The sequence below is a fragment of the Prinia subflava genome, chromosome 11, assembly GCF_021018805.1.
Source record: "Prinia subflava isolate CZ2003 ecotype Zambia chromosome 11, Cam_Psub_1.2, whole genome shotgun sequence".
Classification (NCBI taxonomy): domain Eukaryota; kingdom Metazoa; phylum Chordata; class Aves; order Passeriformes; family Cisticolidae; genus Prinia; species Prinia subflava.
The window spans coordinates 10,623,957-10,646,682 of record NC_086257.1 but is presented as its reverse complement, the minus strand read 5'-3'; the positions used below and the strand labels follow the sequence as shown (position 1 = coordinate 10,646,682).

The 22,726-nt window shown below is 37.7% G+C and overlaps 1 protein-coding gene across 1 annotated transcript in view; it reads left to right on the top strand.

Annotated features, from left to right (window-relative positions):
* The window catches only part of DNER (delta/notch like EGF repeat containing), a 115,976-nt gene that overhangs the window by 81,011 nt on the left and 12,239 nt on the right, over positions 1 to 22,726 (top strand). Inside the window, exons 6-11 of the mRNA XM_063408390.1 lie at positions 922 to 1,075; positions 3,055 to 3,168; positions 11,424 to 11,648; positions 19,001 to 19,123; positions 21,319 to 21,432; positions 22,478 to 22,609. Coding sequence (XP_063264460.1) covers positions 922 to 1,075; positions 3,055 to 3,168; positions 11,424 to 11,648; positions 19,001 to 19,123; positions 21,319 to 21,432; positions 22,478 to 22,609 — 862 coding nt within the window. The remainder of the gene's footprint in view (positions 1 to 921; positions 1,076 to 3,054; positions 3,169 to 11,423; positions 11,649 to 19,000; positions 19,124 to 21,318; positions 21,433 to 22,477; positions 22,610 to 22,726) is intronic.

The following is a 22,726-nucleotide window of genomic DNA, read 5'->3' as shown; positions in this document are numbered from 1 at the left end:
AACACTACCAGGGTGATATTTGCAAGGAAGAGTGGAATCTGGAGTTCACTGAGTGAAGTTTTTTATTTATGTGAAGATGATTATTTTCTACTTAAGCCACATCTGTTTATTCACATGAAGCAAACCCAAGCTAAAATAGAAGGCCCCATCTCTGTGCATGGGACAGCTGCGTTCCAGCACTAAAGATCCGGATGGCTTTGAAATGGATGCGAGTGAGTGATGTTGCCATCTAGTGTTTAACGAACAAAGACTCAGATGGCATCTGAATGCATACCACAGAGAGAGCTTTCCTTGCTTCTTTCCTTGGAGACTTCCTTGACAGACTTAGTCACCTAAAGAGTTTTTAAATCTGATTTTGATTGTTTTATTACCAAAAAAAAAAAGTGCCATATCATGCCTCGTGTAGGCACTTTAAACCTTTAAGGGGTGTAGTGGTCTTGATTTTTGTTAAGCAGCAAAGTTTGGAAAAGGTAGTGAATACCCTCAGAAGAAGGCTCATTTTAACAGAATTGAAAGGGGGTGTTACTGCTGAACTACCACTCTGGGAGCCTCTCATGTCAAGAGTGCATATCTGTAGTAGGATTTTGTTGCAGTAAATCTGCACATTATTGATTCTGACAGTTATTTCAGCCTATAAATCTAATTTCTGGAATGGAAGAAAAAATGCATAATGATTTAGATATTATGGATCTGATCCGAGACTCCCTGTCTAGATGAAATGACCCAACATCATTAAAAATTTGAGCTGAAGAATTGGTGCAGATTTAGTATTTCAAGGAATAGCTTTGCTCATTTGATGTATTTATGGCAACTACTGTTATGAACAGGAAAACCAAACCATCTTTGTTCAGAGGTCTATTAAATGAAAACATCATCTTGGAAAATTTCTTGTGAAGTACATTAAACATATCTTTGTTTTAGGCAACATTTTTTTGTGAGTGTGAAGATGCTTATAAGGGTTCCCAGTGTGAAGAATTTGATGCCTGTCAGAGCCAGCCTTGCCAGAACAATGCAACCTGCACTGATGTAGCACAGAAACACGACAGGAACAATTTCACCTGCAGCTGCCTGCCTGGTAGGTTTTGAAATCTTGAATAATGCAGCTTCACTTGACATTCGGTGCCTATCTTTGTGCAGAGCAGTGAACTGTGCAACTTCTGATACCAGAAGAGGCAGAAAATGCAACAACATCGTAAGGGCAGCGGAAGGTTCTCCACTGGTGAAAAATGCCATTGAAAGCACACATCTGAACCTTAACCCCATAGGAGAATTAATCATAACTAATGGAACTTTACCTACTAAAAACACAAGAGCAAAATTTGGTTTACATCAGCTTTTTCTGTATCAGTTTGTTGTTTTTGTGGTTTGTATTGTTGTGTTGGTTTTTTTTTTTTCTTTTTTCAGAAGTGTTCTCTGACCACCAAACATAAGCTTAGGTTTAGACTTTTGGCTTTTAAAAATAATTCCTCTTAATTTTTTTTAATATCAAATGTCTAATGTCATTCAAATGGTTCAATCATTGTTAACATCAGTGCTTTGTGTTTCTACCCATAATTATTTTATCCACCAAAATTTGTGTCCACACACTCAAAAACAGTTTGGAAAACTAACTGTTTTCATTTAACTTTGAATTTCTAAAAAATAATAATTTCATATGAAAAAATACTAAAGAAATTTGTAGGTAAGGGTTTAATTATCTGATATGTCTCCATATGCAAGTTTCAGAAACATTTATATGTGAACATGATCATGTTTCCCAAGTTCTGATAGAAGGAAATGTTATGAAGTTATATAGTGAATATATATATGAATAGTTCTATAATTTGTCTCCCTAGAGCATATAAAAGTGCAAGGTACACAGAAAGTCTTATAGATGTTTTTCTGTAGTAGTGCTATAGCAACTCTAATAATCTCTGTTGACAGCTATTTTATGGTGACATAAATTTAATCAGGTATGGGTCTTACTGTACACAAAAACCATACCAATTTTGATTTTGATTGCATTAAAATAATTATTTAATAAAATCATGGGTGTTCCCCCCCAAGTTGTTTGATTTGGGGGGAAGTTTCCCCTTCTTTTTCCTTTTTCTCCCCTGCATCAGCTGAATCCTATCCATGTATGTCCTCCATCTCACCTTGGGGTCTTTCTCTCCTGTACCTGCTCATAGCAGTGCTCCTCTGCTGATGGCAGTGTTCAACACCAGCCATTTGGTTAACTATGCTCATTAGGGAAGATATTAATAAGTTTTTGTAGGGTTCCTTTTTTAAAAAATAAGATGTGTCTGCGTGTAACATGTAGCTTTTTCTTCAGTCATGCATCCAAGATATTTTCTTGAAGGTAATTAAAAATTAGAAAAAGGGAATGTGTGGTATTTGTTATGAAATTTAGGTAAAGTATTTAGATTGTATTTTAAGTTTGTTCATTTTTTGGGGATGTCTTACAGACATCAGACATATGGAACAAAGCAAACTTATGGTCAAATAGTACAGTACACACAATCTGTAGCTTGTGAACTTATAGAAGCTTTTTTGGAAGAGTTTGCAACTGTGCTGAGCAGTTCTTCACAGCTCCCACTTAAAATAAACACTCTTTTTGAAGCCCAGAAGTAAAAGCAAATGACAGTCATTCAGCATATGCACAAATAATTCATAGTGTCGAGTTCTGTTTAAAGCCTTGCTGAAGATTATTGACTTGAGATTCAAATTGCATTTGAGAACCATTCCAAAAGGACTTTATTTTTTGGTTATATGAGTACCAATGAGGACCTGATATCTATTGCCAATTCACTAGTGATGTCAGAATATTACTGTTGGTAAAATACAACAGATGTAGTCTCTAGAATTCTGCTATTTTTTATGCTTCTCCTGTAAAATATACATTTTAATTAGAAATCTCATTTTATATGAAATGAGAGACCGTGCTGGATTCTGTTGCTTATATTGGTTAATTTGATTCAAGACAAGTAATGGTACTATATGGAAGGCTGAGCAATATATTTAGTGGTAAACCCTTGTTTTTGCCCCACCCTCTGAATCTTGTGCGCTGTTTTGTAGGTTACACTGGAGAGCTGTGCCAGTCAGAGATTGATCACTGCACCCAGCAGCCGTGCCAGAATGGAGGGACCTGCTCATCCCACCTCAGTGGCTTCAGCTGTCAGTGCCCAGAAGGTAACCAGCAAACCCCTCTCCAGTACCTTGGACAAAGTGCTGTTTTTTGGGGTGTACTGACTCTAAATTTTCAATTATACTGATGTGTAGATATGGATATTTGAATGTTTTTACAATTGTGCCTTAGCTTCTAATTGTAAGCAGAAAGGAAAACCAGATGAGAAATCTTGGTATAATCAGCAACAGGATATGAAGTGCTGTAGGAGTTGAGTGTTTCAGTGTGTATGTGGTGCAGAAATGTTCTTTCATTCTACAATAGAAATCAGGCTCCAGCACTGATGAGAAAGCTGAATTTAAGGAGGCTCAGGGTGTGATCTGATTTTTATGTTGTCCACTAAATGTGTGAGAAAAAGGTGCCTCCCCTGTAGTATTTGCACATTTCTGTGCATGGGCCAGTTGGCTAAAGTGTGTGTAAAAGTAATCACTAAAGGAATTATTTCAATCCCCCGAAGTTTTAATGAATTCTCCTTTCCATTTGGAGATATTCCTTTCTTGACATGAAAGGTTCTCACTGATTCTCACTGGTAAACCTTGTAAATGTGAAACAAGGACACCCCAATGCCAGAGTGAGCTTTCATAACACTGCTGACTGCAGTGACAGATCCCTAAATTGCGCATGAAAAAATCATCATGAGTGGAAGCTTTCAATTATGAAGCCTCGTATTAGTTATTTATAATTAAGATTAGAACTTTGAACTAATTATATTTCTGTCCTTCCTTGATCTGTGGATGTTGGGTTTGTTCTGCCAGCACCTAATGCTTGCTCTAAGGGAGCAAGTCTTTGATAACTCCTCTGGTAATATCTACTTGCTTAATAATGAAGATTATTTGTAGTTTCTACAGGCTGATTCCTCGCTTTTCTAGAGTGCTGTGCTTTAACACTTGACTGCTGTGTTGAAACACAGACTGACATATTGACAGCTGTGCGGATTCTGCATGTGGAAAAGTTTAGGAAATTGTTTTCTTTATAAATAGTAATGAAATTCAGGAGAAAAATATTAGATGTTAGACTTGGTCAATAATTTACTTGTGGTTTTCTTAAGAAATCTGTTTAACAATCTTTAGGGATGCAGTGCAGGAAATGATCCTTCCAGTAATGCTGGGAAGAGCAGCTACTGGGGTTTTTGGTTGTTTTATGTCTGCTGTACGTGCTTCTGTGTGAGGCTCATTACTGCTCACTCCTGATAGCCTTTAGTGAACATCCTGGTTGTACCTCAGCTTCTCTCCTGCTGCCCAGGGCACAGGGTCACTGCTGGGCTGAGGGATCTGCTGAGCTCTGCCACTGCCTGGGCTGTGGAATTCCCACCACCAGCAGCTTTTTTTGCTGCAGGATAACCGAGCCACTGGTGCCTGTTCCCTGTTTCCTCATCTTTGGATGTCTCTGTGTTGAGATATTTGATTCCTCAGTCTTGTTGCCTGCTTTGTTCCCTGAATATTTATCTTCTGCTCCTTTCTTTTCCATTGATCCTTATTTGTGTTTGAAAAGTTTCCAATTGTTTCTGTTTTATGCTCTAAGTTTAATTTTGGCATGGTTATTGTACTCTCTTAGTGTTTAGGCTGTATACATTGCTCTTTCTCCTTCTGGGCACATTGGTATCATCTTCTTAGTATTCTGGTCTTTTTGTTTATTGGCACTTCTGTTTTTGTTATGTGTTACAAGCTTGTGCCCCTTTTCTGCTTGGAGTCTTGAGGTTTTCTATGGTTTCTGGACTTGCCTTAAAGACACAATGGGATTTTTGACCCTTCCAGAGGAAAGAAAAGACCAAACCAGTTTCTTAGTGACTTCAAGAAGAACCTTTCTGCTCCTAGGCTTTGTTGATAGGCAAACGTGCTTTTTGGGTCACCTTTCTGAAACTTTCTGTGCAGAGCTGCCAGTTCTAGTCTCCAGTATTATTTCCATATTTCTGAGAATAGCTGTGTTGTGGAACAAGGGTGGAATTGGGGGAAAAGCTGTTACTCAGGTTGTTCATTTATATGTCTGACATGTTCACATGGCACAAATGTTTTCAAAAGCACTGGGGCAACAGAAAAAAAAGGCCTTTCTGAAATACACTTACAACTCTTGTTAAAATCAGATGTTGTACATTGACCCGCATTACTTCCAATGTAGAAAAAGCCTTTGGAGGGGATAGAATGTTTCAGAAATCACTTTCTGGCCTGGCCAGGATTGTTTCTCTTAGAAAGACTAGTTTCATATTAGTTCCTGGGACGTAAGAAAATCATTCTTAGGTTTGTAGGAACAAATGACCTCTTGTGTACATGGCTGCTCTTATGTCAGCCTGTGACAATTCAAGAGCAATCCCAAAGCTTCTCCCTGATCCCTCAGAGGTGCTGGTGGTTCAGAGAGCGAGTGTTCCCCGTGGAGGAGCCCTGCTGCCTGTGCTGAGGGTGAGTGTTGGCACACAGGGGGCTTAGCCTGTCTGCTGGGACCCTTCTGTTGCTCTGCAGTGGCCTTGGAGGATGCTAAGTAAGAAAGTTTTGCTTCTCCATTGTGTTCTGGAAGGTCTAATGTCAACGAGCTGAAGAATTCAGATATCTTGTGGAAGGAGAAAAAGAGTTGATTTAACAAAATGTATTGTCTAAGTTTACTATTGCCTGTCGCTTGATCATTCTTACACCTTTTGAGGTGTTATCCTTTCACAGAGGAATAGTTTGGGGGCTTTTGTTTAGGTTTTAATCTCTGAAGAGATTCAGTCATTTCTGTAAATACAACAAATAGTAGTTAATTGAAAATTGCAGATGCAGTAACTTGCAAATTTGCCTACCAACCCCCAATTTTCTAATTTAAATGAGGTCTCTTGCTCTGCTGCTATTCTGCTGTGCTTGATAGAAATTGCTTGTTGAGAAAAGGCTTTTCTTTCTGTAGTGTTAATTCAGCACAGTGGGGAAAGGTAACCAAGGAGCTTGTGTTTGTGTAGGAACTACAGTCTGCAGATATAACGTGGCTTGGAAAAGGGTAAGAAAATGTGGCAAGTATCACACAAAGAAAAGAAAAGATGGCAGATAAAGGAATGAGATGGAAACAAAGAGGAATGATCCTGGGAGTGTGCATTTCTTTTACAAACGAGATCTGTGGTTCATGAAGAAGCACATGATAACTGACAGAAGGCCAGGTCTGAGGCATGAAAAAGCAACTTGTCTCAGATGTGAACAACTCATGATGATTCTTTAGATAATTTTACTGTCTCAAGAGTCCTTTAGTAAAGAAAATATCATTATGCTTACAGGTTCTGTTTCCTGTGGGTTGCACTGCAGGTTTTAATGTCCAAAATATGTCAGAAAATGAACTCTTATGTGAAGTTGTTGAATCACCTGTACTAAAGAGAAAATTGGATTTTATACTTGAATTTGTAGTGAAGAAGGTTAAGCAATACTAAAGACTGAAGAATTTGTCTAAATTTGACTGTTACTGTCAAAATAATGTTTGGATCTTGTACTCTACAATTGGGTAGGGATCTTTGATTGTTATATTAATTTTATGTCAGTAAACATACATTTAGTAAATATTACCTTCAAATGATCACTCAAAGGAACTTCTAGACATTCTAAAACCCTACACATGATAAACATGCCAACCTGAAAATGAATATTTGAAATTTATGTTCAGAATCATTCCATCCTTATCACTCTTAAATATCTCCTCTCATTTTCTTCACTTATTGTGGTATATAACAGACTATTGTATTAACAGTAACATTAATTTTATTTAAACTGATTGGGGTACTGCTCATCAGTTTACTGATTTGGTCACTCCATTTTCTTTAAGCTTCTGGGAAGTTATGCATATTTCCAAAAGACTCTGAAGTGGAACTAAATACACAAATAGGAATTGGAAACATAAAAAACCACCCCTGGTTGGAATAAATAAATGTAATTAAACTAAATTAATAAACAGGTATTAGTAAATAAATCAACATAAGTTTTAGAGATGTTGAAACTAGTTATCCTTACTTATGTAGTGATCAAATTCACAGAAATCTTTGTTAAAAGTTAAAATTAAAAAATCCAACTACATGGAAATTGCGTGGTTGTGTGGTGAGGAAATTTGTTCCTTCTGGACACAAATTTTGTAAAATTAGATAGAATGAAAGACTTGGTACTTGTGTATATATTGTTGTATTTGGTTTTTTTTGGAGACCCTTTGTTAGTTTTTTTTGGAGACTCTTAGTTAATTTTGCTCATATGATAATATTAAAATTATTTAGTAGTGGACTATGGTTTAGAACAAAGCCAGACAGTAACAAAGCCAGTGCAGATCAGTTATAATAAAGAAATAAACTTCTGTTGCAAGATGTTTCTGAAGCTCTGTTCCATGCAAGTTTAATGTCCTGATGATAAGTACAGATTAACTGCCTTCAGAAAGGATCTGGAAAACATCAATCTTTGATAAAAATAGCTTGCATTCAGCTGGCCCACCCCATCAAACTGGCCTGGGTTCTTGAGCTCTTCCTACATGCTCTATGTGGAGGTCACCAGCTTGCACAGAAGGGGCAAAAATATTTTAATTTGGGTTAATATATTTTTGAAAAATGGTCATCAGCAGTAATGGATGTCAGCTATCCTCTAGGATAAAAGAGGACAGCGAGAAAACAATGCTATGATAAAGAGTTTAACATTATAGATTATTTGAAATTCACATTTTAGCATTGATTTTATTTTACTTTTGACAGTTTGATTTGAGTAGCTTCAGGTAACTACTACTGGCAACACTGAGCAAAAGTGTCCTGAAATATCTGCAGGTATTTCTGAAAATACTGGAAAGCAATATATTTATGAATACTCTTATTATTGTTTCTGTGGCTTAGAAAATCGAGTTTGACAGCTACAGAAGATGCTAAGTAGTGATTCATATGTGTTGATTTGCAATAGCAGCTAGAAAATGCACATTGTCACCGTGAATCTTAATTGACTGGGAGAACAGAAGTTATTTACTGAGACTTAGAATAGTTGAAGTTTCAAGGTTTTCACTATTTTCTCTCCTCCATTGTTCATGTAAAAGCCTTTTTCTCTGGTACATCTTGCAGATGTCATTCTAACTGCTTAAGTTTTACATGGAATAAATGATCCTGACTGATCTTGATCATAGGACACTGGCTCACACAGCTGTTGCCTATGGAAGATTTCCCAAGGTTACTGGTGATCAGAATGCAGAATTCTTCATATTACCATAAGAGAGTTTAATTTACCTGAAGAACATTTTGTTGTTAATTAAAATTTTTTATGGTTGTTTAGTTTCTGGTACTTTCCACTAATCTAATGTTTTTTACCTGGCGCCTTCCCAAATTGCTCTTATTTTTAATAGACTTCTCCTTAATACTTGAATGGCTTTAGGCTCTATTCATCTTTATCCAGAAAGACTTGGCTAGAGTGAATTTCAATCAAAATCTTACAGCAGTTTAATGATTTCTTGATCCTTCTGATTAGTACCTTTTTCCTCTTCACAGAATTCTGATGAAATACCATTTATTTCTATTTCCTCACAAGATAAATTTCTATAGGGAAAATAATGAATTGCTTGTATTTCTTTTAGTACTTATCCCTGCAGTTCAAAGTTAAAGTTTTTGTAATCCTGAGCCCTAGCAATTCACAGGCTTAATTTGTCACATACTTGTTGTGCTTGGAATTGTGTCCAATGTAACATTCAGACACGTTAGTTGTTCACAAGCTGTATAAAGGGCAGTTCTAAGGTGTCTTCAGAAAATGCTTGACTTCCTTGACTTGTGCACAGCTCTTCTGCTTTCAGTAGCCAAGGAATTAAAACCCCACTGTGATGAAAAATTTGGCTTTTATTTGGAGCTTTTCTGTCTCTGAAAACATATTTGTGATCCAGTTTCTATCACTGCCCGGGAGGTCTGTAGCAATTTATAAAGCATATTACCTGAGTTAAGACTGTTATTCCTCTTGACAACTAGCCAAATGACCTGATCCATGCACACAGACATTGTTCTGTGGGTTTTACCAGTATAAATATTTACTATTATTGCAGCTCCCCTTTGCCTTTTGTGTTACTGCTTTCGTTATTCCCTGAAATTTTGTATTCACGTCTTTCAAATTACCACTGGACTTTGCATTTCAGTCATGTCCCTTTTATACTAGCAATGACCTACATGCAGGGTTGAGTCCATACTAGCTGGTTGAAAAGCAGTTCAGGGGGATTTTCCTGTAGATAAACAATGATGATTTTTTTTTCATCTGGAATTTGACTATGTTTTCCGTCAATACACCTCTGAAATTTATTTTTATAGCTGTTACATTATTTGTTTTCAACATTGGACTGGTATGGATTTAAATGTACATTCAGAAATGCCAGAATAATAGATTTCTCTATATTTTATGCTTTGAGTGTTCTCAGATATTTGACTCATGCCTGAGATTTGAACTTCCAGAATCACCTAAATGCATTTCACAGTGCAGTCAAAGATAGCACAAGGGCAACATGTTTTGGTGTATTTTAAACCTGAATATATTCTTGAAGTGCTTTGTCACTTGTAACATTAGCCATCTGCCAGTACCCTCCTCTTTGGAGGGAAGATTACTGCAAAGGTTGTAGGGGAGTGGCATTAGTGTCATTGTGTGACCTCAGATCTCCTTGATCCTGTTTAATCTGGTTTCAGAGTTACTTGAGAGATTTCACTGGACTCATTGGCTGATCTCCTCCTGGTAATAGTTAAAAGTCCTTGCGGATTCTTTTAAATCTGACCAAGATTTTATTACAACAGTACAGGCTTTCTTAATTTGTCAGTGAACCACTGCTGGAATTACATTCTTGCTCTTGGGGTTTCTGTTCTTTGGAGTTTCTGATGGTTAGTTATCATCTACAGGAGGGACCTCTAGTACAGATTCCACAGTGTTTGTTTGTAGGCTCTCTGTTCAGCCTGGGTGAGCAGGTGGTCCTGACAAAGCCCATGAAGCAATTGGAGCCATGGGATAACAAAATGGGGAGGACAGAAGGCTCTTGCCTGTTCTGCATCTGTGCCCTGCCAGACCTGATTTTCTCTCCTGGTCTGTTGCAGGGTTTGTATGACAAAACTTAAAAGTCCAATCTGTAGGTTATTTCTTTTCTTTCCATCTTTCTAGTTACTTTTTTTTTTTTTTTTTTTTTTTTGTAAATTACATTATTTTTTCCATGTTTTTCATTCCGTAATTCTGATATAAGTCTTATGGACATCCATGAGAGATGTGGCATTGAAAGCCATTTGTCCAGCACCTAATGTTTTGAAGATGCCCTTAAAAATCCTGCTGCCAACTGTGACCCAAAAAAATCCTACTTTGTCCGGAACTCACAGAGCAATTGTGGCCTCCCCATCTTTTCTTAGTTCCATTAATATGAGTTTTGTTAATTCTCTGAGTAGATCTCTGTAGCATGCTCTTTGTGGGTTACTCACCTTTGTTTATTATTCTACTGTAATATTAAGAGATTTTTTACAGCGTAAGGTATTTCAGGGAATTTTAAGCCTGAAAAGGGGTGGTCTGTACAAATGGACCAAATACTTATTAAAAAAATATAATTGAGTGGAAAGGACAGTTGGCTTTTTTATTTGGAAGGGTTCTAGAACTTGAATATGCTTTTCTGACTTGCTTTAGGATAAATAACCATGCATTGTGTTACTACATACAGCATGAATGTGTATGCATAGATACAAGCTGTAGTTACTGCAATTCATTAAAACATTATACCTCCCTACATCTGATTAAAAGTTCAACTGCAAGAATATCCTTTCCCTTAGCCTATTTTTGGCATGGTGTTGCTTCAATAAATCATTGTCTCTCCTGCTAACGAGAAGTCTGTTCTTGTAAAAGATATTCTTTAAATTATTGCAACTCAATCAACCCATGTTCTGTTTAAGAGTTTGTTACATTTAACATACACGTTAACGCTTAGGAAAAATAGGTCAGTTTGGGCTTTTTTCTTTTTTTCTAGGCTAGCCAGCTCCTGATCTTTAGAAAATCTCTTCTGCTTTTCAAGCCAGATTCATTCAGAAAGCAGATAAGCACTGTCAGTTTTAGCAAATATTTCTGCAATTCACTGCCTTAATCATTTATAGTATGATTTTAGCTGAAGCATCGCTTTTCATAGAATGTTAATGGGCAAAATTAGAGTTTATTACGTAAGAAGTCTGTATTTTTATAATACTCCTAGAATTAACAAAGAATGGAATAGAGATCTCTCAATGGCTTACTTTTAACGTGCTTTAGTTATTAAAATTGTATGCATATCAGGATGCTCACTTCTCAAACCCATTTATTTCTTTTAGGGTTTTTAGGAACCACTTGTGAGGACAAAATAGACCCTTGTGCGTCATCCCCGTGCCAGAACAACGGAACCTGTTATGCAGACAGACTGGCCTTCTCCTGCAGCTGTAGTCCTGGATTTACAGGACCTACATGTGCTCAGCTGATCGACTTCTGTGCTCTGAACCCGTGTGCACACGGCATCTGTCGCAGTGTTGGAACCAGCTACAGATGCCTCTGCATCCCTGGTGTGTACCAACACTTACATGCTCTGTAAATCTTCTAATATTTTTATATCTAGGTTCCATATATAGCTTAAAATTGCTTCCTTTTCTTTTCAGTCTGTAAAACAGATTGAGCAGATGTTCTATCTGTTTAGAGTAATGATAGGAATCTACACATTGCACTTGGAAAACCAAAAATTGCAGAGTGAGCACTGAAATACCCACTGAGATCCATATGGTTTGAGTGAGCTCTACAGCTGTATTACAAAACTGTTGTCTGCAGGATAAATCTTTCTAAGGCGAGGCATCAGCAGTGTTGGAATTACAAAATTTGGTAGAGAGAATGGAAAATGTGACACTGATCATTAGGGAAAGAGAAAAACAGACAAGGTGGCTCAACAAAGGTAGAGAAGGAAAAATATTGGTTGGTCCAAAGGGTTTAGTTCAGCCATCCATGTTTATATAAATTGTCTCTCTAGAGAAGACCCAGCAGGGCTGCTCAGGTGAGTCAGCGAGGAGACTCAGCTGGGAACTGTCTGACACTCATGGGGTCTGTGTAGCAACGGGTTTAGCTCCAGATTATTTTCATCCTTATACCCATTTAACAGAATATTGGGGTGCTTATAGCTCCCTTTATCCATTCTAACAATGATAATTAGTAGGTGAAGTATCAGTTAGAATATCTGATAACCAGTGCTACATGTCCACCGCTGCTTAAGCCCTTACAGAGTGCGCACCAGCCTTTATTTGTGCTTGAATAATTTTGGCACCTTTATTTTTTTTTAGTCTGTACCTATAAAGCTAGAAATTTGATAACTGATGAGATTATGGATAAAACAAATTTCCAGTGCACAAGGGATCAACTAAGGAGCAATATTTGATAGTAGCTCTGCTGTTACATTCACACTGTTCTACATTCCTTTCAGAGGAATACCTTCTCTCTGCTGCTTCTCCTGGTTTTGTGAGAAACCAGTCAAAATTCTTCATCTCTTCCATCTCAGTTTGCAGGATGTGCATCTATCCTACCAATCTATTTCTGGATATCTGTGAATATGGGGATTTTGTAATGAAATCTACTATTTCAGCATTTTTAGGTGGTGTCAGAATTTCTCTGCTGTTTAGATACGTGAAAGGGACCATCTGCAATTTTTTGGGAGGTACTCACAAATTACCAGAAGCTATCAAATTTGTTGTAGGAGTTGGCAGATTTATAGTTAAATTACATACTCCTTTATAAAGGAGAAAAATATGAGAGTGAAATACAGACAATACCATAGAAATGTTACCTTATAATGCAGTTATTGACAGCACTTTTCATTAACAGTAGGAAAAACTAGACACTTCTCTTTCCAAGAAATCCAGGGAAGTTTTAATCTTCTTCAGCATGTTCTTTGCCTATAGTTCAAACAAAGAAAAGTTAGTCAATATTCTTGGTGGAATAAAATCTTTTTTTTTAACTTTGTCACCTGAACCTAATTAGAATTCCATAGTTTGGATTTTTCAAAATTATTCTGTCTCTCTCAGGACTTAAAAGTAGTCTTAGACCTTTCATGTTATGGAAACTTTTTTTTTTTGACCAACATTTATGCTTTTAAAAGTTAGACAAGAGAACCTTAGACGTTGCATCCAGGACCATATGTGGCACTTATTTAGTTGAACTCTTTTGTGTTGCTCCATGTATGACATTAAAAAAACCTATCTTTTTTTCCAAATACTTTGTAGGCTGCTGTAAACTTCACTTTTAAAAATAACATTACTTGCTTCACATAGAGATGGATCTAGAGGCCAAATTAAGTGAGCTCATCTTTAATCTGTCAGTAGTTTAAAAATGTGGAAAACTTATTTCAGAAGGTCATTTAAGAACTGCACCTAAGTGGCAGCAAGATAGAGATAGACAGAATGTTTCCTTCTTTTATACCTTTTATGCCTTTTTGTTGTTCTGAACACACCATTATGGACTTTTGCTAAGTCATAGCAGCAGAATTTGAATCAATTACCTTCAGGTATTTTCCCCAGGAGTTAAAAGGATAATAGATAGATGGCAGTCAACTTCTGTGTAGATCAGTATGTAGGAGGCACCGTGACATACACTTTGCCCTTGGTTTGGGTAATTACTGAGTGTAAGGCAGATAAGAACAATTAAATTAGAGGATTCCTAGGTTGCAATTCCTTAAAAACCCAGACTAAAATAATGATTAGAAATCACAGCCTAATACATTTTTTGTATCTCTATCAAAAAGCAGTTTGCTAGAGTGGGTGAGTAATGTTGTTATGTCTCTGGGATATTAATAAGCCAGATTGTATTTACAATTTTGCCTGAAGAGACCTTGACAGTTATCTGTTACATCACCTATAAAGTGAACGAATAAAACTTGTGTATAGTTTGGTAGCATTATCAAGGGTTAATAATAAGGATATTACCAGGAAAGAAATGGTCTCTGCCTTGTGACCTTGAGGCTTTCCGACTTGCAGCCTCTCAGCATCGGTGTGCCAGCTCCTAGACCACTTCTTTGTACAGGAGGCTTTCAGACATATCCCTGAATTCCTATACATTATATTTTTAATGTATTTTAATGGAAAGGTTGTTAAATGACATTTTAGAACTGTCTTCTGTTTTGATTACTTGACATGTCTGAAAAACAGTTTAAAAAACTTTGGCATCTGTCACTTAAATTTTGCGTTCTGCTCAATGATGCCTTTTGTTTTTAAAATATTTTACAGAGGATATAATTTTCTAATACAGAAACAAAATGCCTAAGAGTTTTGCTTATATGTGTGACTTGAATGCCATCCTTCTTTTATGCACTGTTCTACAGTGTCAGTTGGATTTTGGATTTTCATCTGTGTTACTTCTGCCTCAAAAATTCAACAAGAGAGGAACTTTAAATTGTTCCAATTAGCCCAAGGTCTGTGCAAGTCTCTTTGCTTAGTAGGCAGTTTGGCTTCCTTGTTTTTTTGGCCTGTGTACAGATTTGAAGAATGATAAATGATGGTGGTTATACTTGCATAGCTGCACAATTTGCAGAACATGAACAACCAGACATTTCCTACTAATTTTTTTTGTGTGTGTTGGCTTTCTTTGTGGGCTTTCATCTAACAGCTTGTAGAGAAAAGCTAATTTGTATAAGCTAACTTGGAAAGCAGTCTAATTCTTTTGAATGTTCCTGTTTCCAGAGTGGAAGGAAAAGTGTGTAATTTATTTCCGAGTTGAACATACTTCAAATGTCTGCTGAGGGGCTCTGTGGAATTCCCAAGCCTGTGCAACCATGCCTACTTTGTACTGTGTGTGTGATTTTTCAATTGCACATGAAACCTTACCTTAAATCTTTTATTTATATGCTTACACATCCTAATTATTAATACTTATCACTTCACCCTTTACTGGTAACAAAGAAATAATTAATGTTTGGCCATTAGATGCAGAGTTTGTGTCATGTTTTACTTCTTCTCATATTATAGAACTCTCAGTACTTCTCATATTGAAGAACTAATTCTAATAAAAATTCTTGTGCTCATTTGTTGGATTTCTCATCTGGAGTCTGGTTGGTGAAACTAGTGGGACCCCCTTGTGTCTTTTTGTAGAATGCTTATTTAGTCCCTGGATCCCAAAACAGTTTCTTCCTCCTCTGAAACATTTTTACTCTTTATACACAATTGTTTTAATACAGCTACCATATAAATTTCAAATGCAAATATTTAGTAGAGTATTTTTAATTGTGTCTGGTCCAAAGCGAAGAAATGTAGCTAGAAATTGCATGGCTTAATATCTCAGCAAAGTTTTGGATTTGGATTTTTTAAAGACATAGATTTTGAAACTGCAAAGCACATGTACAGACATAAACACCTGCTCTCTATATAAATATATATGATGGCATATATAGAACATTTGGAAAAAGAAAAAAATAGAGGAGTTTCAGAGAAAGTGCCACAGGGTATAAAAAGTGGCTGCAACTTTAGAAGTAGTACCATGGAATATATTCCCTTGATTTTACTGCTCATGTAGCTTAATAGATAGTTCTAGGAGCATAGGTTTATTTTAGTGCCTTAGCAGAGGCCAGAGCAACATTTGTCTGCAGCAGTTGCAATTTTTCTTTTCTCTGTCTTTTCCCTTCCCACATTTTGTAACTGGGGCAGGATATGTGAGCTCTGGAAGAAGTGACTTTAGGTTAATTCCAGTTCCTGACTGTCTCTGAGCCCGTTATTGCTTCTGTTTCCCCATCTTGTTTCCACTTCTACATTAAGACAACCTTCCATGCAATCTGGCCATGGCTGGTGAGCATGGCTTCCTACCTTCCTGCCATCTGGAGCGCTCTTCTCTCTTTCTCTTATTTAGTTGCTGTATAAGCTCAGACTTTATCTGAACACATTTATTTCCTGGCTATATAACATGCAGCTCTGTGTGAGTGAACAGCCATGAATGTGAACTGATGCTGTTCCCTGCAAAATACAGCTCTTTTGCATTGTACCCCACTAGGCCTTCCCATAAAGATGGGATTTATGTTCTGCTGCCTTGATTGGGTGAAATGTTAAGTGTGGATAAGCCCAGAGAATCACTATTGAGGAGTTAGGGTCTAAAAAGGCTAAAAAGATTTCAGCTTTGTTCTTTATTGATTTCTAAAGGGAGAGTAAGCTTTTGCTTCTTTTGTTAATCTGGTAGTGCAGATACCCTTGGGGGATTACTCTCCTGTATCTTTGGCTCTTGAAGGCTTTGACAAAGCCATGTCTTCTCCCCATCAGCCCATGTGACACAGATTGTGGCTCCCTTTCCCATTTTCTCCTCCTGCAGTTTTTAACAGCCATGTGCAAAGACAGGGCAGTTCAGCATGTAACTGAAGGCCATGCCAGAAAGCATCAGGAAAATACCCTGCTCTCTTTGAGGCACCCTTCCTCACCTGTTGCTTAAGAAAGAGGAAGAAGAATTTGGGGATCAGGAGGAGAATGGCATCAGATCTGTTTCTGCTATTGTACAGATAGATCGCAGAGGGATGGTCATGTAGAGGGAAAAGGGGTTGCATAGGGACATCTCTATTTCAGGGGTTTTTTTTAGGTTCCCTGTCCATTCCTGAAGAGAGCACATCAGAACTGAACCTTCATCTTCAGGTTCTGCTTGAGTTCATGAAGATTCTATTACTGAAGTCTTTTTCAGTTTCATGTGACCTGGAAAATTTGCCCTTTTCTCAAGCTGCAATGCCTCCTGTGGTTTTTTTTATCCTATTCAGGACACAGTAGCTGGAGAAGTGTTGTTAATGTGGGCACTTTTTCTTTCTTTCTGAATATGTCCACAGGAATGTTGCTCACCACAAAAGATGCAAAGAGCTGCATTTGGCATTGTCTGTGAACATAAAAGCAGCAGAATCCTAACACTACTAGAAGGAGAGGAAGCAACTACACTACTCTGAAGTTGTTTATGAAAAAAAGTTCCTGTTTCAATCTAAATTCTTCAACAAAAGCGTAGAAATTATTTATGTAGTCTTTTTGAAGATATATGTATAAATTTAGTGTACTAGAGGGTTTATATATCAGTATAATTTAAAAGCAGCAGTACAAGGGGAAATGCTCATTAGGAATGCCAAGGTGCCTCTTATCTCCCTGGGGAGAAGCACGCCTTTCCTCAGGTGGTCCCACAGCACGTTCTCCATGCCAGCAGTGCCAGCAGGGGAAGCTGGTGGCCGCAGGGTGAGGATGGTGAGGGTGAGGCAGTGTGTGGGTGAGACCTGCCCTCTCGTGGAGAGAGGAAATCCTCCCCTGGCTGTGTGCAGAGTCTGGCGGCGTGGGCTGCCTGCAGCCTGCGGAGCGATACCACAGTCCATATTGATTTTGGAAACCAGACAACTATTTAGTCACAAATTCCCTTCGCTCCCTTGGAAAGGTGAGAACTGGAAAGCAATTTTTCTGAGAATATCTAATTACATCGGTGTTAAACACTGGGAGTTCCCATCTGTTTTTCTTTTTGATTCTCTCATTTGATTTTGGTGGTTTGTATGTTGGCTCACTACACACACACAGAGATCTCACTACATAAGGATATTTCACATACTCATAAGCTAGATAAACTTCATTGTAGATTAACAAGAAAATACATAACATTTAGCATAATTCATTTTCTATTGCCTGGCTGACAGCTTTGGAGAAAGTGGTTCTAAAATGTTTCTTAATACTTTACTAGTATTTAGTAAGCAATTATTTCCTTTGAAAGGACAATTTTTTGAGAATCATAATGAATTATATTGTCTATATATCTTGAGTACTAAAAACAGTTGTATCTTATAAAATTTTGTTTTGAATTATCCATAATAGGGAAGGAGAGGGTGAATGCAAACGGTGTCTGAAGGCAGCATTTGTGCTATTTTCTGTGATTCTATTAGAATTTTGGGAAAATTTAGACCAGGGTACTGAATATCGATTGCCACTTAGTAAGATGAGAATATGCCCCTCTCTTTGGTTCTTTATGAAAAATACCTTCCCTTCATATCTATGAGTTTTGCTACTAACTAGAGATTACTTTAAGAAGTAAAATCACACTGCAGAATCCGTACTTTGTATTTCAGGCCTTTTTGCTGGTATCTGTATTCATGCTCATTGCATATTTAATCATCTTCCATTCATTCATCTCATGTTTTTGTGTGTAATCAAGCTTTTATTGGCACATGAACACTGTTCCAGTGCATGGTGTTTTATCATAGACTACACCACGTCTATAATTTCAACTACTGTTCAGACTAATGGTTGTGTGGCACACTAAGTAATGAAAAAGGTGCTGTTTTCAAGTGGATTAACTCCTCCTTTCTTATCTCATAATACAAACGACTCAGTGTGTGTTAACAGGCCGTGTAGCTTTTCTCTGCTTCTGCTTTCTATCTTTTTCACCTGATCAGCCCATAATACCTGCCTATGGCTTGGGAACACTGTAAAGATGGAAATACCTTAATGCTTCTACAGTGCTTTGGCATTGCACAGCATTAATGCTAAAACATGTAATCATTCTAATTACTGTTACACAATTATCCCCTCTTTGATGAACAGTGGCTTTGATGCAAGGATTCAAAGGAGCTGGGAGATGGTCGATATTCCTGTATTTTAATAATTGGAGTATTCACATTGCTGCTTCTGGCCTCTGCCACCAGCCACCATCCTCACACCTCGTTGTGGTTTATCACAGGAGCTGGGAATTTTCTCAGAACATCGTGCTTCCACTATTTTCTGGGTAATTTTCACCTGGGAAAGAGATGCCTTTAAAATCAATGTCTTAACATGTATCGGTTTGCACAGTATATTTAAATAAACAAACCTCTGCCCACCGTCTACAGTTGCCTAATTGTGAATTTTTATTGCTAAATGTTTCATAACTATTTTCGTTTCCTCTTGATGTGATTTAGGTTACCATGGCCTTTACTGTGAGGAGGAATACAATGAATGCCTCTCTGCACCCTGCCAGAACGGAGCCACCTGCAGAGACCTTGTCAACAGCTACGAGTGTGTGTGCCTTGCTGAGTATGAAGGTAGGCTGGGGTTGGCAATTGTTCTCTGCATTTTTCATCATAGGTTCTGTTACAAACAGAGAGATTCCCCATCCTGAGCAGAAATATATCCCTCACCTAAAATTAACAGAGACTAACTTCAGTATTGATCCTGATCCCTTAGTCTTTATTTGAATTAATAGTTAAGATTTAGTTCCTCTGTGAGGAATCCATGTCCTTGTCTGGGCACAACTGGGTTTTCTGTGTTCTTCTCAGGTCTAGTTTTTCTGCTGTTTTTAAGATATGTTAGAAAGTGATGAGATTAAAAAAAAACCAAAACACCAAAAACTGTCAAATAGAGGTTTTCAACAGTTGTTGTTGGAGCCTTTACACAGAGCTTTCAAATTACTTTTTTATTTTCTCCAGTGAAGTGAGCTAAAAACATGATAATAAAAGATTAGTATTTGAAATAGATTAGCACAAAGGAGTAGAAATAAATGTTTTATCTTGATTGTTCATTTAGAAGACTGTAAAGCCCAGAGATAGTAGTAGGTCTGTGACTGCTTTTCCATGTTAACTGCAGCTATTCTTAGACCTGTGTTGAAATGGAATCCATCTTTGGCATTTCTTAAGTAATTTATAAAATAGATGAGAAGAGTGTTTGTTTGGCTATACAAAATCTTTTCTCTCACAGTAGATTTCAGCTGTAAACAAATTAACATATATCAATGGTCTGTGACAAGTCCTTTTGGGGAAGGCTAAAGTGATACTTTTTTAGTGTATTCTGTGTTGGATCGTGCTGTGAGAACACTTTGAACGTAATTTTATATGCTATTAGGATTACAAATAAATAAATAAATATTCTACACAGAATGACTGTGTTTTAAGGAACATTACTCCATTTTCTCATTAAGCATATCAATCCTTATCTGTGCTGATAAGTAACACTCACTTAACAGCTGCTTGAGGCTAAATATGTGTTTCACACTGGTGGTTGCACTGCTCTTTGACCACAGATACGGAATTCATCATTTTAGAGGCCTGGTGAGGAAATGACCCTCAGCTTTTCATGACAGTTTAAGCAGCACTTAACCATAATGTTCACCATAATGTTCACCTTCTCCTTTCACCTGTGGGAAGCACTGTGTGCACAGCACAGTGTGCTGTGAATGGGAGCAGGGCACCTGGACCTGTCAGCAGCTTTTGCTGATCACCGAGCTCCCCTCATCCCAGTACCTGAGGTGTTCAGTGGCACCAGTGAATGGACTCGGGGCTCAAGATGTGATGTGGACTGTCAGAGACCTCAGTCTTGGCACTGGCACCCCAGAGCTGCCACCTGCAGTGCCCCCTCTGCCTCCCCACGCCCAGGCTGGCAGAGGGACAGGAGCTCTCAGGGCTGCAGCCTGTGCCAGCAGGTACCGAGGGCTGCTGCCTCTGCTGCTCCTCACCCGTAGGATGCTCAACGAGTGCTCTGCCTGCTGCTGCCAACACTGCCAGTGGCAGCAAAACGATTTTGGCAGGTCTGTAGTGAGTATGTGTATATACATAATACATATATATATAAAGAAGTTTTATCTGAACAGCAGACCCCAAGAAGATAACGCGTGCAGCAGTGGCATTACAGTCTCTCTCCCTGTCCCTAGGTGGGAATATGCTGTGTTATATGTTTTGTATGCCAGGTGCAGCTTGCACTGTCTTCTGCAAGGCAAACCTGCTGGATTCACAAGGCCTGCACAGGGCATGAAAGAGTGAAGATAGTGGCATGAAGTAGAGCCATCCAGCTATTTATTTTTAATTATACATTTGAATAATTTTTTCATTACCTTAGTAATACTCCTCATTTTCAGCAACAGGTAATGAGAGGCATCAGAATGCTTATGTATGTTATTAAATAAAATTCTTAGTCATGACAATTATTGTTGACATGTTACTGAAGAATTTTAGATAACCGATCTGTTTGTGCTTCATTCTGTGGTTTTTCATAGAGCACCAATAGCTCTTCTAAGCAGAATTTCCCTGCCTCTCCTGGCCCACAGCCTGTGGGAAGAGCAGAGAGAGGCACATGTGTAAAAAGTTTAGGCAGCACAAACTACACGGCTTTAGTGTGTGGTTATCATTAGCCCAGAAGGACGGGTTTGGAGTCTGCACACTCATCCAGGTGAAGTCAAATTATCTTATGTACTGATTCCATGCTGCCAGTATCAGTCATGTCAATGGCAATTACTTTTTCTTTCCAGGAAGGCACTGTGAATTATACAAAGATCCTTGTGTTAACATCAACTGCCAGAACGGTGGCACTTGTGACAGCGAAGGTCTAAATGCTACATGTGTTTGTGCACCTGGATATGCAGGCAAGTGATTTGAGTTACACAGAACATCTAGTTGTCATTGTTCACCGTGTTTAGAGGAAGACAAATACCAAGTAAGACCGTGTCTCTTCAGGAAAGGAATTAATTTGGGTTTGCTGTATTGTGAGCAGTCTAGTGAGAATGAAAAATTTTTGATATACATCTGCTTTGAACTTTGTAGCAAAAAAAAAAAAAGCCTGGTACTAAAGCGACTTCACAAAGCTAACAGCTACTTAGCACGGCTTATGACCTCACTACTTGAGACTAGATTGCATTTTAAAAATAGTATTTTGAAGATTTCCAGGTAACTCAATATACTAATTGGACACTGTTGAAACTGGAAAATCTTTTAACAGTGACTTTAGTTACTGTGTGCTCAAGAAAGAGCTTATTCCATTATCTTAATATGCATTTGCTAAAAGCCCTAAAGTACTTGTTATGAATCAATTTACACTTTCAGAGTACTGGTAAGAAACTCATTTAATCTTTTGGCCTTATTTTTAGACTGATGTGATTAATGTAATCCAAATATCTGATGTCAAGATAATTTACAATCTGATGTTCTGTTAGTAAGGTAATATCCAATGTAAGAGTAATAGGTAAACCCATTCATAGCTGCTTTGTAGATCAAATTGTGCTTTTTGATCTGTTCTAATTAAAGGGCATTCTTTGGAAGAGGATTAGCTTTCCATTGTACAGTGTCAGTTTCTCAGGCGCCGATTATCTACATTATGTATAGCATATCAGAATATCCATGGTCGTTGTTATACCACACTTTCTTGGGATGTAAATTATATTTAGAGAAAGGAGAAAGAGTCTGTGTGAGGTTAGTCAAGTCCCTTAGTCCCCAGGCTTTATTTTCACCTGGTTGAAGAGGGATAATGCCTCATTTGTGGAAGCCTTTCGATGTTCTGAGAATAAAGATGTATTGCACTATAAGGTGTTTTGCAGCAAGAGAGAAGTCAAATGACTGAGGATGTACTTGCTATGTCATGCACTTGCCATACATAATTCTGGTTTTGTTTTTGGGTTTTTTTTCCCATGTAAGGTGAAGAATGTGAAATTGATGTAAATGACTGTGACAGCAACCCCTGTCACCATGCTGGAACTTGCATAGATCAGCCTGGTGGTTACACCTGCCATTGTCCTCATGGATGGGTCGGTGCAAACTGTGAAATACGTAAGTGTTGTAGTTCTCTAAACATTTCTAAAAATTGTAAGTTATATTAAGGAAATTTTTATCTATTTCCGAATACCTATCTGCACAAATACTCTGAATCATATGTAAATGAACAAA